Source organism: Salvelinus fontinalis, chromosome 16, assembly GCF_029448725.1.
Source record: "Salvelinus fontinalis isolate EN_2023a chromosome 16, ASM2944872v1, whole genome shotgun sequence".
Classification (NCBI taxonomy): domain Eukaryota; kingdom Metazoa; phylum Chordata; class Actinopteri; order Salmoniformes; family Salmonidae; genus Salvelinus; species Salvelinus fontinalis.
The window spans coordinates 7,122,454-7,140,121 of NC_074680.1; the positions used below are offsets into that span (position 1 = coordinate 7,122,454).

Sequence of the window (17,668 nt, forward strand, 5' to 3'; positions counted from 1 at the left end):
GAAACCAAGTTAATATTTGATTTCGCAATTATTGGTGTTCTCAGTTTGGTGAAAGTGATACGAGAAATGTGTGTATGTGTGAATATGTATATATATATATAATATATTTTGTTCATTTACAGTCAAACTAAGGCGAAAACACCCAGCTTCTAAGCAGACCGGAACTATGACAATTTTTCAATGGTAAACGGCATGAGTAAGACATCTTCATTTATCCACCATCTTTGGTCTGACGGCCATTTGCGGATGTAAACAATTTCCCCAGTTCCACATGCTTGCGAGATCGGGATGGCGTCAAAGTTAGAACGTTTTGCCTCTGCAGGGAAAGGGAATGGTCTACGAGCAACACACGAAATACACGCAGGTGAACTCCTGTATACGGCGGAACCTCTAGCATACTGCGTGTCCAACACATGCGCCAAAGACTTCTGTCACAGCTGCTTCTCACGGTAAGAGCTGTTGACCATTTCGTTCTGACTAGACACTTATCTAAAGTAAGTTTTTGCGTTTTACCCAATAGGATTTGGGGAGCGTAAACTGACCCTCTACCCGTGCCTACGTACAACTTCGGCGTTATTGCGTTCTGGACCCTTGTTGGTCGGGTTATCAGATACTGCTATATAGATAGCTAGCTAAATGCCTTTTTATAGTTCACCAAAACAGCCGTAAACGGCTCTTATTATTTTCCAACGAAACGGAGTGTAGAATCAACTACAACAGTCAACAGTACAAAAACGTTGATACACTACCACTGGTCTGACGTGAGCTTTGCTGATGTACTCAAACTGGACGCTAGATGGCAGTGTTGCGTTCCATTTTCTTCAGCTCTAGACAATCTTTGTATCGGAATCTATTGTAACAGTAGGCTATGAGATTTACAGGTGATCGAGTTAATAATGTATGATAAGGGGCTAGTTTCACTCATCTCATAGAGCATACTGTTCAGTTTCATAAAGATCTTCACTAAGAACCCAAATGTAAATTATATATTTTTAATACAGACATTGGGCAACTGGGTACTTTGCCAATTGCAATGTTTGCATATCAATCCTAGGCCTGAATCCTCATATACAGTGCCTTCAAAGTATTCACACCCCTTGACTTTTTCCACATTTTGTTGTTACAAAGTGGGATTAAAATAGATTTGATATTTTTTGTGAACGATCTACACAATACTCTGTCAAAGTGGAAGAACAATTCCATTTTTTCTTTTTTTTTTAATGGGAAATTAAACACTAATATATATTAATTAGATAATTATTCAACCCCCTGAGTCAAACATGTTAGATTCACATTTGGCAGTGATTACAGCTGTGAGTCTTTCTTGGTAAGTCTCTAAGAGCTTTGCACACCTGGATTGTATAATATTTGCAAATTATTCTTCAAGCTCTGTCAAATTGGTTGTTGGTCATTGCCAGACAACCACTTTCAGGTCTTGTCATATATTTTCAAGCTGATTTAAGTAAAAACTGTACAAGGCCACTCAGGAACATTCAATGTCATCTTGGTGAGCAACTCCAGTGTATATTTGGCCTTGTGTTTTAGGTTACTGTCCTGCTGAAAGGTGAATTTGTATTCCATTGTCTGTTGGAAAGAAGACTGAACCAGGTTTTCCTCTAGGATTTTGCCTACTCTGTTTCATTTTATCCTAATAAACTTCCTAGTCCTTGCCGATGACAAGCATACCCATAACATGATGTAGCCACCATCACCATCACGCTGAAGAGTGGTACTCAGTAATGTGTTGTGGTGGTTTTGCCCCAAACATAATGCTTTCTATTCAGGACAAAAAGTTCATTTTCTTGCCATTTTTTTTTGCCTTGTTGCAAACAGGATGCCTGTTTTGGAATATTTATATTCTGTACAGGCTTCCTTTTCACTTTGTCGTTTAGGTTAGTTTTGTGGAGTTACTACAATGTGGTTGATGCATCCTCAGTTTTCTCCTATCACAGCCATTAAACTCTGTAACTGTTTTAAAGTCACCATTGGCCTCATGGTTAAATCCCTGAGTTGTTTCCATCCTCTCCGGCAACTGAGTTAGGAAGCCTGTTTTTTTGTAGTGACTGGGTGTATTGATACACCATCCAAAGTGTAATTAATAACTAACTAACATCAACATGGTTTTTTAAAGGAAAAGTGAAATGACTCCCTGACATCGGACAAGAAATAAAGATGCACATTTTAACAGCACAACAAAATAGATAAAACATTTTATTTTGCAGGTGCCTTTTCATTTATACATCAGTGGTGCAACTATGTCCTTCTAACTGCTCGGAGCTAAAACTGTGGTGCACAGGAGAGAAGCAAAACTTTCCAGTGGGCAAAATCCTTTATCTTGAGGTTACGGAGGAGGGGTTGTAAAATGTACCAGTCAAAAGTTTGGAGACAAACTCATTCCAGGGTTTTGATTTAAAAAACAACAACTATTTTCTACATTGTAGAATAATAGTGAAGATATCAAAATATATTTGAGATTCTTCAAAGTAGCCACCCTTTGCCTTGATGACAGCTTTGCACACTCTTGGCATTCTCTCAACCAGCTTCATAAGGTAGTCACCTGGAATGCATTTCAATGAATAGGTGTGCCTTGTTAATTTCTGGAATTTCTTTCCTTAATGCGTTTGAGCCAATCAGTTGTGTTGTGACAAGGTACTGTAGGGGTGGTATACAGAAGATAGCCCTATTTGGTAAAAACCAAAGTCCATATAATGGCAAGAATAAATAGAAACAACAGTCCATCATTACGTTAAGACCTTTGAAAGTTTCTTTAAGCGCAGTCGCAAAAACCATCAAGGGCTATGATGAAACTGGCTTTCACGAGGACCACCACAGGAAAGGAAGACACAGAGTTACCTCTGCTGCAGAGGATAAGTTCATTAGCATTACCAGCCTCAGAAATTGCAGCCTAAATAAATGCTTCAGAGATCAAGTAACACACATCTCAACATCAACTGGTCAGAGGAGACTGTGTGAATCAAGCCTTCATGGTCGAATTGCTGCAAAGAAACCCCTACCAAAGGACACCAATAAGAAGAGACCTGATTGGGCCAAGAAACACGAGCAGTGGACATTAGACCGGTGGAAATCAGTCCTTTGGTCTGATGAGATCAAATTTGAGATTTTTGGTTCCAACCGCCGTGTCTTTGTAAGACGCAGAGTAGGTGAACGGATGATCTCCGCATGTGTGGTTCCCACCGTGAAGCATGGAGGAGGAGGTGTGATGGTGCTTTGCTGGTGACACTGATTTATTTAGAATTCAAGGCACACTTAACCAGCATGGCTGCCACAGCATTCTGCGGCGATACGCCATCCCATCTGGTTTGCACTTAGTGGGACTATCATTTGTTTTTCAACAGGACAATGACCCAACACACCTCCAGGTTATTTGACCAAGAAGGAGAGTGATGGACTGTTGCATCAGATGACCTGGCCTCCACAATCACCCGACCTCAATCCAATTGAGATGGTTTGGGATGAGTTGGACTGCGGAGTGAAGGAAAAGCAGCCAACAAGTGCTCAGCATATGTGGGAACTCCTTCAAGACTGTTGGAAAAGCATTCCATGTCAAATCAAATTTTATTTGTCACATACACGTGTTTAACAGATGTTATTGTGGATGTAGCGAAATGCTTGTATAGGTGAAGCTGGTTGAGAGAATGCCAAGAGTGAGCAAAGCTGTCATCAAGGCAAAGGGTGGCTATTTGAAGAATCTCAAATATATTTTGATTTGTTTAACACTTTTGGTTACTACATGATTCCATATGTGTTATTTCATAGTTTTGATGTCTTCACTATTATTCTACAATGTAGAAAATAGTAAAAATAAAGAAAAACCCTGGAATGAGTAGGTGTTTCCAAACATTTGACTGGTACTATATAAAATGGGCATATAATCATTAAAAAGGACAAATTATACAATGGATCATGATACTTTGCAGCACCCCTATTTTGTAAGTGGGGATGCAGCTTCTCCATTTGCAACATTTCTCAGGCGCCCCTATGTGTGTGTTGTTGACATGTTTGTGGTCTTTAATGTTTTTAGCTGCTTAACACTGAACACTCATCACTTCAAGAAATGCCTTTACCACAGCATTCAGTTACACACACATCACACACACACATCACACATTCACCGCAAGTGTGTGTGTCCGGAATGATGAGCAACTGACCTGAGAACAAAGTGGTGGTTATACGCACATTCACAACGGAATGCAGGCGGAAATGTTTGAGAACCAAAACAAAAGCTTGTCTAAGCCAACCCCTGACCCCTCTGCTCATCATGTCATCATCACCCCCACCCCCATTCTGTCTGCTCCATCTATTAGATACTGCTAGTCCAAAAGAGGGAGAGAGAGAGTGTGTGTGTGTGTGTGTGTGTGTCCAGATGGCATAGAGATAAACAGGAAACCCAATGATTAATATCCATTCCCCCTTTAGTGTAGAAAAGTCTACAGGTATTTTCATTTAAATATTATCCTGCCTACGTGTTTGGTTCAGTCATATTTTATTGGACATCTCTGGCCTTTTGTTAAGAGCTTTATGTTGACAGATCTCATATTCAATTTAGACAAGTAGGACATTGTCACTGAGATGCGTACCTTCTCTCGGTAAGCGGGCGGACGTGGGTGTGAATTCTAGGAAGGAAAAGGTATCTGTGCTGTATCACGGCACAGCTAGGAACATAAGCATTTCCCTGCACCTGCGATTACTTCTGCAAAACTGTACGCGACCAATAACCTTTGATTTGATGAATTCGTAGTAATGCGCTGAAAGTCTGTTCAGTAATGTGATTGGTGTTGGCGGCGGAGTGTGTGTGTGGCAGCAGGGGTGTACTTCAGCCGTGTGTCTGTCATTGAATATGAGTCGTTCCATGTAATTCCAGCCGATAGACCCACAATCTGATTTGTTTTGAAATCATTTCTGTAGTTAGAAACAACTTAGATTAGCATTCCTGCAACATTATTTTTGGTGAAATATAAGCTTGATTGCACCCAAATTTGCCATTTTAATTTTTAGGATTCATATAATATTCAATAAATATGGTACCTAACATCCGATTTGGACCAAATTTTTTTTTCTAACCATGAGTAAGACCCGAGGAACCCAAAGAAATTGTCAAAAAATGTTTTTTTAAAGACTGTTGACATCTAGTGGAAGCCCTAGGAACTGCAATTTGGTAGGACTTGGCCTTATTAAAGTGATAGCCATTGAAAATATAGGTAGGCTGACTTTTGGGAGGGATGGTTTGTCCTCGGGGTTTCGCATGCCATATCAGTTCTGTTATACTCACAGACATAATTTTAATAGTTTTATAAACTTTAGAGTGTTCTATCCAAATCTATCAATTATATGCATATCCCGGCTTCTGGGCCTGAGTAACAGGCCGTTTACTTTGGGCATGCTTTTCATCTGGACGTCAAATACTGCCCCCTAGCCCAAGAGAGGTTAACCCCTTTACAATGAAGATCTGTGAATTTATTTGGATTTTTACTAATTATCTTTGAAAGACTGGGTCCTGAAAAAGGGGAATTTCTGTTTTTGCAGAGTTTATATACTCGTTGTTGGGGTGGGATTGGCGTGGGGTTTGGGTGTGGCTTTTGACTATTTCATTGGATTCCTCATGTCTGACTCATTGTTTTAAAAAGTTTGGTCCAAATTGGATGTTAGTTACTATATTATATGAATCCTATACATTTATAATTGGCAATTTGGGTGCAATCAATTAGCTTCATTTCTCAAAGATCAAATTATATTTCAACAAAATAATGTTGCTGTAATGCTAATTTTATCTGTTTTTACTAACAGAAACAATTTCGGAACAATCTGAGATGGTGGGTGTAAATCCTCTTTTATTGTGCTTTTTGAGGTGGAATGACCCATATGCTCAAGCTCTGTCGCACACTATGCACTCTGATAAACCTACTACCTGTCTGCCTCTCTTCGCTTCTACACACAGTGATCTACCTAGCCTACTATACACCAGTGCTGCTTGACTCCCCCCTCTTCTTTCTCTCCCATTTCCTCTTCCTCCCCTCGACTGTTTTGTACCAGTTATTTCTATTGTCTAGGTTAGGCCTATCTGAAGTACTTTACACATTGTTTCAGACACCCAACCTCTCTTCTGTTCTACATGTTCTCCATTACTGTCCCAAACGGATCTGTAGTAGTGGAGTTATAGTGTGTGTGTGATGATGGTGTCAGCTTGCGTGACCAGTAACCTCCCCTGAGACTCTTATCTTCCTAAGTAAAGGCCTATGTTGGTCTGTAAATGTGCAAGCGTGTGTGTGTGATTTAAACTAGCCAGAGGGGCATTTTTTAAAGGAATTAAAGCCACATCAAAGCTGGAGGTAATTGCTGCCTGGCTGATCTCTCTCTGCTGTTTGTTTTTAATGAGAGCTAATCGCTAGGGGTGCAGTTAACACACACACACACACACACACACACTCAACACAGCGTTGTCTTACTAGCCACAGGTCAACAAACAAACAAATCATTAGCAGTTCCTCCAGTCACAGGAGAGAAGAGGGAGGGGGGGGTAGAAGGAGAGAAAGTGTGTTTGTGTGTTTATGATAATAGTGATTGGTATGTCTGACAGTTCAAAGGGAGTGTTTAGCTGTGTATTATCAGTGGTTACTTGTGTGATTATTATCAATATGACCTAATGTTAGAATTTAGACCCAGATTAAACTATAATCACAGCAACATCTCCTGGCAGAGACAACACCTGGCCTGGTTGCATGCATGCGATTAGGCCAGACATTGTCTCTGCCAGTAGGTGTTGCTTTAATGTGGGTCTCATTTCTAACACTGGGCCGTATTGATAATAATTGCCAGAACAATGTGATATCGTTTTTGGCTACGCAGGTGTGGAATCGCTCAGGAATAGTTTACTAGAGCAAATTATTCTTCGCACGCGCGCGGCACACAGACCGATGAATAATCCTCCGATATGAGGAAAAGAGCTGACTGTATGCAGTCTGTCCTGAAGCATACAAATACCTACACTAGATAAGAGGGGAAAGATGCAATGTTCACAGAAAATCTCCAACGCAAAGTCGAGATAAGAACAGGGGGATTGTTGCCAGGCCTAGTCAGCATTCCTCTCCATCCTCTTTTCTCTCTCTCTCTCCGTCTCCCTCCAGGTCAAATCTAATGCCTTCATTCAATCCGAAATACATAGCTAAATGATTGAGTACTTTAACAACTTCACCTATCAGATTGGTAAAATGAGTTGTGGTATTGAGTAGAAGGACATGACTTTGCAATTGAAATGACTGCAAATGTATGAATACAGTGTGGTGTTAGTTGTTTTGGATAATGTCAAGGCCTATATTATCAGGAGGGCTATCAGGAGCTATCAGGAGCTCTGATTGTATGACTACGTTGTATGAATAGCAAAGGGATATAGCAGGTAGACTTTTTTTCAGTCAGTTCGACAATAAATAGCCAATGTGTCCCGACTCCGTGGCTGGCTATATAGGCCTATGAAACACGCAAAAGAAAATTAAATGAATGTGCCACAAAACAAATTTTAAGTGGATTTCAACTCATCGTTACCACTTACATTACATGGGACGTGCTAATTCACTCACATGAAACTCCTCATGCTCTCCCTCCTCCGTGAAAATAAATTTGACCGCAGCTGACTACAGCGCGCCTGTCCTATCAATAGGTCACTAGAAGATGCTATCGTTTGTTCTAGCGGGAGAAGGCTATACAGACTTTTCTGACTTGCAAATTGAAACTTTTAATTGAAAAGAAGCCTAGTTAATGAAGTGGAAAAGTAGCTGACTGACAATGAGTCTGTTATTGCTTATGGAAAACACCGAAACACAAACGCAGTGTTAGAAGAGACCACCAGAATTAGTAACCACCATTACAAATGCTATTATGTTTGACTTTTAAATGAGTCAAATTAGAGCGTTAAAACATCTTAAACAACACACCCATTCACACGAAACCATGAGCTCAGCTCCATAGCATTTAGCGCAACAGCTCTCTTTTACAGCCTGGGTCGATCCGTGTGTGTAAGTAGTAGGGCATTCCCCGACAAAAAATGTTATAATCTTGGCTGACCGAGAGTTGTCGGTTCTTTCGACCCATTGATTGTTTAGAAATTTTGAAACGTGTATTTTTCCATATAGACACACCCTACGTTTGAATAAAATCAATTATATGTGGGCTACTAAGCTTGTCTGGTGCTTTAAGCACTGCGATTTAAAAATGAAAACACACAAACTACTAAATACGAGCCAGAAATCAATATAGTCTACAAGGTGTGAATCAGACAGGTGTCTCATATGCCTAAAAATACACTACCGTTCAAATGTTTGTGGCCACTAAGAAATGTCCTTGTTTTTGAAAGAAAGTAAAAAAAAAGTAATGTTTTTTTGTCCATTTAAAATAACATCAAATTGATCAGAAATAAAGTGTAGATGTTAATGTTGTAAATGACTATTGTAGCTGGAAATGGCAGATTTTTTAAAATGGAATATCAACATAGGCATATGTAACAGTATAACTTTAAACAGTCCCCTCGCCCCGACACGGGCGCGAACCAGGGACCCTCTGCACACATCAACAACAGTCAACCACGAAGCCTCGTTACCCATCGCTCCACAAAAGCCACGGCCCTTGCAAAGCAAGGGGCAACACTACTTAAGTCTCAGAGCAAGTGACGTAACTGATTGAAATGCTACTAGCGCGTACCCGCTAACTAGCTAGCCATTTCACATCCGTTACACTCACCCCCCTTTCAACCTCCTCCTTTTCCGCAGCAACCAGTGATCCGGGTCAACAGCATCAATGTAACAGTATAACTTTACGGCGTCCCCTCGCCCCGACACGGGCGCGAACCAGGGACCCTCTGCACACATCGACAACAGTCACCCACGAAGCACGGTCGTTACCCATCGCTCCACAAAAGCCGCGGCCCTTGCAAAGCAAGGGGCAACACTACTTAAGTCTCAGAGCAAGTGACGTAACTGATTGAAATGCTACTAGCGCGTACCCGCTAACTAGCTAGCCATTTCACATCCGTTACACATACAGAGGCCCATTTTCAGTCACAGGCTGACCACACCGCTCGCATCGCGTGCTCGAGCATTGCAAAATAAATGTAGGAATCTATGTTATTTAATTATTGCACCCACACTGCTCGTCTGTGTAAACGAGCGTCTGCGTTGCCAAGGGCTAAAATAGAAGTCATTCCTATTTCTGACGCATATTGCGCTGCAAGTCCTGCCTTTCCCATCTCCTCATTGGTTTATAGAAGCAGGTACCCACGTGCCATCTCCTCATTGGTTATACCCACGTGGGTGATTGAAAGACGAACTGTTTTGCCGGTAGTCGTGGTAATACTATGAAAGTTTAGATGCCGATCACCATATAAGTTCAAAGATGAAAAAGCCTGGAAGGAGGAGAGATGACTAGAAACAATTCGGTTGGCCGTTTTGGGTGTGGATTCATTGTCGGAGTAGAGGACCTTGTGCATTTCAGGTAAAATAACAACTCAATGTTTATACCCTAGGACAAATTAGCTAGCAACAGCAAGCTAGCTAAATACGACAAATTAGCTAACAAGTGCAAGCTAACTAGCTAAATTGCCATAAATGTTTAATGCTTTTTGACCTGCCCCCAAATTAATGTCATTGGTTCAGAGTTTGTTTTGATAATTTAATCTGCGTTTCGTGATCGCGTTTGGTGTACGGGGACAAAATACATTTATGCACGCGCGCAGCCGGTTTGGGTTCCGTGTCACTCCTGTGTTCTAATGGCACGTTGTGTTAGCTAATCCAAGTTTATCATTTTAAAAGGCTAATTGATCATTAGAAAAACCTTTTGCAATTATGTTAGCACAGCCGAAAACTGTTGTTCTGATTATAGAAGCAATAAAACTGGCCTTCTGTTGACTAGTTGAGTATCTGGAGCATCAGCATTTGTGGGTTCGATTACAGGCTCAAAATGGCCAGAATCAAAGAACTATTTTCTGAAACTCGTCAGTCTATTCTTGTTCCGAGAAATGAAGGCTATTCCATGCGAGAAATTGCCAAGAAACTGAAGATTGTTAACAGCGCTGTGTACTACTCCCTTCACAGAACAGCACAAAATGGCTCTAACCAGAATATAAAGAGGAGTGGGAGGCCCGGTGCACAACTGAATAAGAGGACAAGTACATTAGTGTCTAGTTTGAGAAACAGATGCCTCAAAAGTCCTCAACTTGCAGCTTCATTAAATAGTACCCGCAAAAACCAGTCTCAATGTCAACAGTGAAGAGGTGACTCCGGGATGCTGGCCTTCTAGGCAGAGTTGCAAAGAAAAAGCCATATCTCAGACTGGCCAATAAAAAGAAAAGATGAAGATGGGCAAAAGAATACAGACACTGGACAGAGGAAGATTGGAAATAAAGTGTTATGGACAGACAAATCTAAGTTTGAGGTGTTAGGATCACAAAGAAGAACATTCGTGAGACGCAGAAAAAATTAAAAGATGCTGGAGGAGTGCTTGACGCCATCTGTCAAGCATGGTGGAGGCAATGTGATGGTCTGGTGGTGGTAAAGTGGGAGATTTGTACAGGGTAAAAGGAATCTTGAAGAAGGAAGGTAATCACTCCATTTTGCAACGCCATGCCATACCCTGTGGACGACGCTTAATTGGAGCCAATTTCCTACAACAGAACAATGACCCAAAGCACAACTCCAAACTATGCAAGAACTACACTGCTCAAAAAAATAAAGGGAACACTAAAATATCACATCCTAGATCTGAATGAATGAAATATTCTTATTAAATACTTTTTTCTTTACATAGTTGAATGTGCTGACAACAAAATCACACAAAAATTATCAATGGAAATCAAATTTATCAACCCATGGAGGTCTGGATTTGGAGTCACACTCAAAATTGAAGTGGAAAACCACACTACAGGCTGATCCAACTTTGATGTAATGTCCTTAAAACAAGTCAAAATGAGGCTCGGTAGTGTGTGTGGCCTCCACGTGCCTGTATGACCTCCCTACAATGCTTGGGCATGCTCCTGATGAGGTGGCGGATGGTCTCCTGAGGGATCTCCTCCCAGACCTGGACTAAAGCATCCGCCAACTCCTGGACAGTCTGTGGTGCAACGTGGCGTTGGTGGATGGAGCGAGACATGATGTCCCAGATGTGCTCAATTGGATTCAGGTCTGGGAAACGGGCGGGCCAGTCCATAGCATCAATGCCTTCCTCTTGCAGGAACTGCTGACACACTCCAGCCACATGAGGTCTAGCATTGTCTTGCATTAGGAGGAACCCAAGGCCAACCGCACCAGCATATGGTCTCACAAGGGGTCTGAGGATCTCATCTCGGTACCTAATGGCAGTCAGGCTACCTCTGGCGAGCACATGGAGGTCTGTGCGGCCCCCCAAAGAAATGCCACCCCACACCATGACTGACCCACCGCCAAACCGGTCATGCTGGAGGATGTTGCAGGCAGCAGAACGTTCTCCACGCCGTCTCCAGACTCTGTCACGTCTGTCACATGTGCTCAGTGTGAACCTGCTTTCATCTGTGAAGAGCACAGGGTGCCAGTGGCGAATTTGCCAATCTTGGTGTTCTCTGGCAAATGCCAAACGTCCTGCACGGTGTTGGGCTGTAAGCACAACCCCCACCTGTGGACGTCGGGCCCTCATACCACCCTCATGGAGTCTGTTTCTGACCGTTTGAGCAGACACATGCCCATTTGTGGCCTGCTGGAGGTCATTTTGCAGGGCTCTGGCAGTGCTCCTCCTGCTCCTCCGTGCACAAAGGCGGAGGTAGCGGTCCTGCTGCTGGGTTGTTGCCCTCCTACGGCCTCCTCCACATTTCCTGATGTACTGGCCTGTCTCCTGGTAGCGCCTCCATGCTCTGGACACTACGCTGACAGACACAGCAAACCTTCTTGCCACAGCTCGCATTGATGTGCCATCCTGGATGAGCTGCACTACCTGAGCCACTTGTGTGGGTTGTAGACTCTGTCTCATGCTACCACTAGAGTGAAAGCACCGCCAGCATTCAAAAGTGACCAAAACATCAGCCAGGAAGCATAGGAACTGAGAAGTGGTCTATGGTCACCACCTGCAGAACCACTCCTTTATTGGGGGTGTCTTGCTAATTGCCTATAATTTCCACCTGTTGTCTATTCCATTTGCACAACAGCATGTGAAATGTATTGTCAATCAGTGTTGCTTCCTAAGTGGACAGTTTGATTTCACAGAAGTGTGATTGACTTGGAGTTACATTGTGTTGTTTAAGTGTTCCCTTTATTTTTTTGAGCAGTGTATTTAGGGAAGAAGCAGCCAGCTGGTATTCAGTCTATAATGGAGTGGCCAGCACAGTCACCGGATCTCAACCCTATTGAGCTGTTGTGGGAGCAGCTTGACCGTATGGTACGTAAGAAGTGCCCATCAAGCCAATCCAACTTGTGGGAGGTGCTTCAGGAAGCATGGGGTGAAATCTCTTCAGATTACCTCAACAAATTGACAACTAGAATGCCAAAGGTCTGCAATGCTGTAATTGCTGCAAATGGAGGATTCTTTGACGAAAGCAAAGGACACAATTATTATTTCAATTAAAAATCATTATTTATAACCTTGTCAATGTCTTAACTATATTTCCTATTCATATTGCAACTCATTTCATGTATGTTTTCATGGAAAACAAGGACGTTTCTAAGTGACCCCATAACTTTTGAATGGTAGTGTATATTTGTGATTACTCGATTTTAAAAGATCTTGGTCAACCAAACAATCGACAAATGGGGTCAGCCCTAATAAGTAGGTGTGTGTGTGTGTGTGTGTGTGTGCGTGTGTGTGTGTGTCATTTATGCCGTGGTAAAGGTTGAGACGTTCAAATAGGTCATTTGAGATTTTTTATTGACCAGTACAGCTGTAGCGGATAGAATCTAGTCGAATCTTGATTAGCATCATAGTGACATTATCACTCGGACACCACGGTCTTGTCCACTACAGCGAAATGGAAAACGAAAACGTGTGTGTGTTATTTAGCCAAGTACCTGTTTCACTGCGTTTGAAAAGTTTATCTTCGGTCGCCATCAAACCTAGAGTTTTTGTGGTATAGAAGGGTTGACAGTACATTATTTGTTGTGGCCTTAATAATAGTCAATTGTGCATCGAGTAGGGTTGGTCGTTGTCCACATTTTCATACCATCATACCGTTTCTGTACCATACCGTGGTATACGGTATTACCGGAAGTGCACACAAGGGGCCCTATTTGAAAAGAAGAAAAAAATTCGTTTTTTATATATTTTTTTATACACAAAACAATTTAGGCAACCGGGATGTTGATCCAGGAGGGGATTGAATGTCTCTGCTGTAACCAAGAAGCTCGATCTGGACATGTAGACACTTTTTAAATAGCAAGTTAGCAAACCAAACCATAGCTGGAACCCTGAGCTGGATACAATTTATTTGACACATCTTAGATTTAACTTATAAGCAGTGGTGTAGCATGCACCCCTGCAGCCTCCGAGTCTTCATCTATCGGTATTTCACAATACCCCGGTAAACGATATAAACTGTCCATCGCTCAAGCCTTGCGTCCAAAGCGTCTCTTTTCCCAGGACGGACTCCTCTATCCTGTCGTAAACCTGGTCAGAAGATCAAATGTGGGCTTTGGTCACACAGCAGCTTACATTAGAATGCTCCAGGCATTACAACCTGCTGTATACCATCTTAAACCTTGCGCACGCACACAAATGCACACACAGACTTGTCAGATCAGAGGCCTGGAAATGAGAAAATCAGTCAGGCACGACGGGCAGCCCGTGGAAAAGGGCCCCGCTAATTACTAGCTAACACTGAACCATCGCTATACAGCTGAGGAAATGAATTACCATGCACACACTTCCATCAAAGCACACTTCCATCTTCATTCATCATGTACAGTACCAGTATTCCATCTGATGAGAGATTGAGAGAGCGAGCGCGAGAGAGAGAAAGGTACTTTAATTCTATATTGCTTGTCAACATTTCTTAATAAACTCACTTTAACATAGTCATGAATATTGATTAGGTGCCAGGATACGGACTCTCTCAAGCAGAACGTCATCACCTGCTAAGTCAACTAAAATCAGCTCAGACGAGAGAGGGAGAGAGGGAGAGAGGGAGAGAGGGAGAGAGGGAGAGAGGGAGAGAGGGAGAGAGGGAGAGGGACAGGCAGAGGCTTTTTTTTTTTTTTACAGTGATTTTTCACTTTAAAACGTATACCAAACAAAAACCAATGATTGCAAAGATAAACTATGTGCACAAGGACTACATTTAACTGTTTCCACAGAACATTTAGCAAAAACACATTTACTTGAAGAACGGTGCAGATACGAAGTTTGGTAACAGAATTACCTTGAGAGAGAGATGAAAGTCATGGAATGTGGTGGGGAAGGAAGAAAAATAAAGATTTAGATGAGAGGAGAAGAAGCACGTTTTGGGTACAGACCCCGAAGATGGACATATCTACAGTAGTCCTTTCCTTGAACTGCAGAGAGAGAACATAACAGAGATCTAATTGACTCAATGAAATAGGTCTTAACAGGACCAGGCCAATGAATTAACCCAATATCCCTTATCTCACCTCACTTGCTCATATTGTATATAGGCTTATTTTCACTGTATTATTGACTGTATGTTTGTTTTACTCCATGTGTAACTATGTGTTGTTGTATGTGTCGAACTGCTTTGCTTTATCTTGGCCAGGTCGCAATTGTAAATGAGAACGTGTTCTCAATTTGCCTACCTGGTTAAATAAAGGTGAAAAAAAAATAAAAAAAATAAAAAAATAACAGCAGTAGTCAATCGGTGTACGGTAATACTGATATTTACAGAGAAAACAGACTGATTAGGATCAACAGAATATTGTGTGTGAGTCTGTCGGTGTGTCTACATGGTATGTATGTGTGAAAGCATACGAGGTCAGTAGAGCAGGCCGGATTATTCACACTCACTGTTGATCTGATGGTTCCAAATGTATCCCAGCATTTTTATCCCAGGTTTTTAAACAACTTTGTTTCTATTGAACATGCCATACTAATAAAGGCATTTTAATTAATTTATGAAGAGTGCCTTGGTCCTCCTTTCTTTTTGATGACCAATTTACACCTTTTACCAAAGAGCACCTTCTATCTACCAAAATATACTATAGTGTACCTTAGTAGCGCTTCCCTTCCTCCTCTTTTTACTAGTTAAACAGCACTTGGGTGGTGCTTAGAGGAAGCAGCTCCACAGTTATTTCTTTCTGTGTTTTTTGAGGACATTTCACAACTCAAACCCATGGATTTTACCCAAGAATCTACAAGATTTTCCTATTCCCATGAAGAGGGCCAAAGGATTATTACCACTACCTCATTGCTAGATGAGATGACTGCCACAGAGAATACTGGAATGGACTTAAACAAGGCTTACAGAGACTTGCAACACCTTATGGAGAAAGATACTAAACTTGACCTCAATTCTATCACCTTGTCTGACTATTGGAGGAAAGGCCTAATCCCCAGAGGACTCCGTATTATGAAGTTTCCAGCTAATGGAGCACAAGGTAAAACTGAATTCAAAGATAAATGGGAGGCTATTCTCAACAAGTGTTCTTTGGACCTAATGCTACTTTTAATAGAAGATTCCAAAAAGGACAGACAAGTAGTCCAAACAGAAATTGAAGAATTAAAAAGGAAAATTTCAGAACACAGTGATATTTCTAACAAAGCACAATGTGATGAGATCTTGAAAGAGAAAGTAGACACATTCACTCTGACATTGAAGCAAGACAAGCTAAGAAAATTTAGAAGAGATGAAGTAGATTATAGAGATGGCAAGGTCTTTGCCTGGAGAAGACCAACACGCAAGAATTCAGAATCACATCTGCAGAGAAGGAAGCCTAGATCTGTTTCTTTCAACTTTACAAGCAGTGACGATGAGGATCACCCCAGACGCTCAGAGGCCAGCTCCTCCCTAGATTTTTTAGATCAGGAAGAGGAGCCACGCAGGTTCCTCAACAAGAGAGGGAGAGGACGCGGAAGAGGCCAACACGGAGGGGGAGGAAGAATTCAAGACTATCCAACCACACGGAGCAGGACCAGAACAAGGCTGTGATCAACATTTCTGGAGAACCCCTTTCTGATGATTGCATAAGGGTCTTGTCTAAAGGACTGTCCTTTGCCCCCACATATTCAACTAATGAATTTAATACAAAGATTGACCTATTTCGTTTCTACAGGAATCTACATCTGAAGGCCTGGTACAAGCAAAACATCTCTCCAACTACAGACACCAGTGCCTCAGGTCAGGCAGTTACTGTTCCCTCAAAAACACCTTTTAAGCCCAAGTCCACTTTTTGTCCCATAGTCCAGAATGCCACACTAAATACATTTGCCAAGAAAGTTAATTTTGATGTGGAGAATCTGTTTAAGGGTAAAATTGATTCCAACAAAACACGACGTAATCTTTCTAAGACAGAGAGGGATGCAGTTGAATCATTATCCAAAAATGAACGGATTGTAATTAAAAAAGCTGACAAAGGTGGTGCTACAGTAGTGTGGTGTAAAGACAAATATGTGACAGAAGCCTACCGTCAATTAGACAATGACGAATTCTACCAATCTCTTACCTTCAACCCTACAGAGGACCTAAAAGCTGATTTGAAAGGGATCCTCACAGAAGCTAAGGAAAATGGTTACATTTCAGACAATGAGTTCAAATTTCTTTTCAATGGCAGTCCGCGTATGGCCTCTTTTTACCTTCTTCCAAAAATCCACAAAAATCTTGAAAACCCCCCAGGCAGACCAGTCATTAGTGGTAATGAAAGTCTGACAGAACCCATCTCTAAGTACATTGATTACTTTATTAAGCCTTTTCTGTTGTCACTTCCAGCCTATCTTCAAGATACCACAGATGTGTTGAACAAAATTAAGGAATTGAAGAATATAGGTACAGCTTCCTTTTTAGTCACCATGGATGTGGAGTCTCTATACACCACCATTGAGCATCAACAAGGTTTGGCAGCGATGCACCATTTCTTGAGTACCCGGCCTGAAACTGAGATGCCTCCTACAGAATTCATTGTATCACTGACTGAATGGACTCTTAACCATAACATCTTTATCTTCCAGGACCGTATTTTCAAACAGGTCAAAGGATGTGCCATGGGAGCTTGCTACAGCCCTTCCTACGCTGGTTTGTACTTGGGTAAATGGGAAAATGACTTCATTTTGGATCCTTCTAATAACCATTTCTTTGACCGGATTATATGGTGGGGACGCTATATTGATGATGTTTGCCTGTTTTGGTCCGGCTCAGAAGATGAACTTATTTCCTTCCACCAATACCTCAACAGCATTAACCCTAACATCAAACTAACTATGGAATACAGCAAGGATAACATTCATTTTTTGGACCTCGATATTAGTAAAAATGACAAAGGTTGTTTGCACACATCAATCTTTAGGAAGCCTACAGATGGGAATACCATTCTGAGGGCAGACAGTTTTCACCCCAAAAGGCTAAAAGAGAATATTCCATATGGCCAATTCCAAAGAGTCCGTAGAATTTGCGATCAGGAAACAGACTACAGTGTCAAATCTGCAGAATTGGAGAATCGCTTTTTGGATCGGGGCTACAGCGTTCAGGTCCTGAAAGATGCAGGTA

At 41.7% G+C, this 17,668-nt stretch overlaps 1 protein-coding gene across 1 annotated transcript in view; it reads left to right on the top strand.

Moving 5' to 3' along the window:
• The first annotated feature begins 173 nt into the window (after positions 1-173).
• The window catches only part of smyd3 (SET and MYND domain containing 3), a 207,735-nt gene continuing 190,240 nt past the window's right edge, over positions 174-17,668 (top strand). The window contains exon 1 of the mRNA XM_055864258.1: positions 174-449. Coding sequence (XP_055720233.1) covers positions 289-449 — 161 coding nt within the window. The 5' untranslated portion in view covers positions 174-288. The remainder of the gene's footprint in view (positions 450-17,668) is intronic.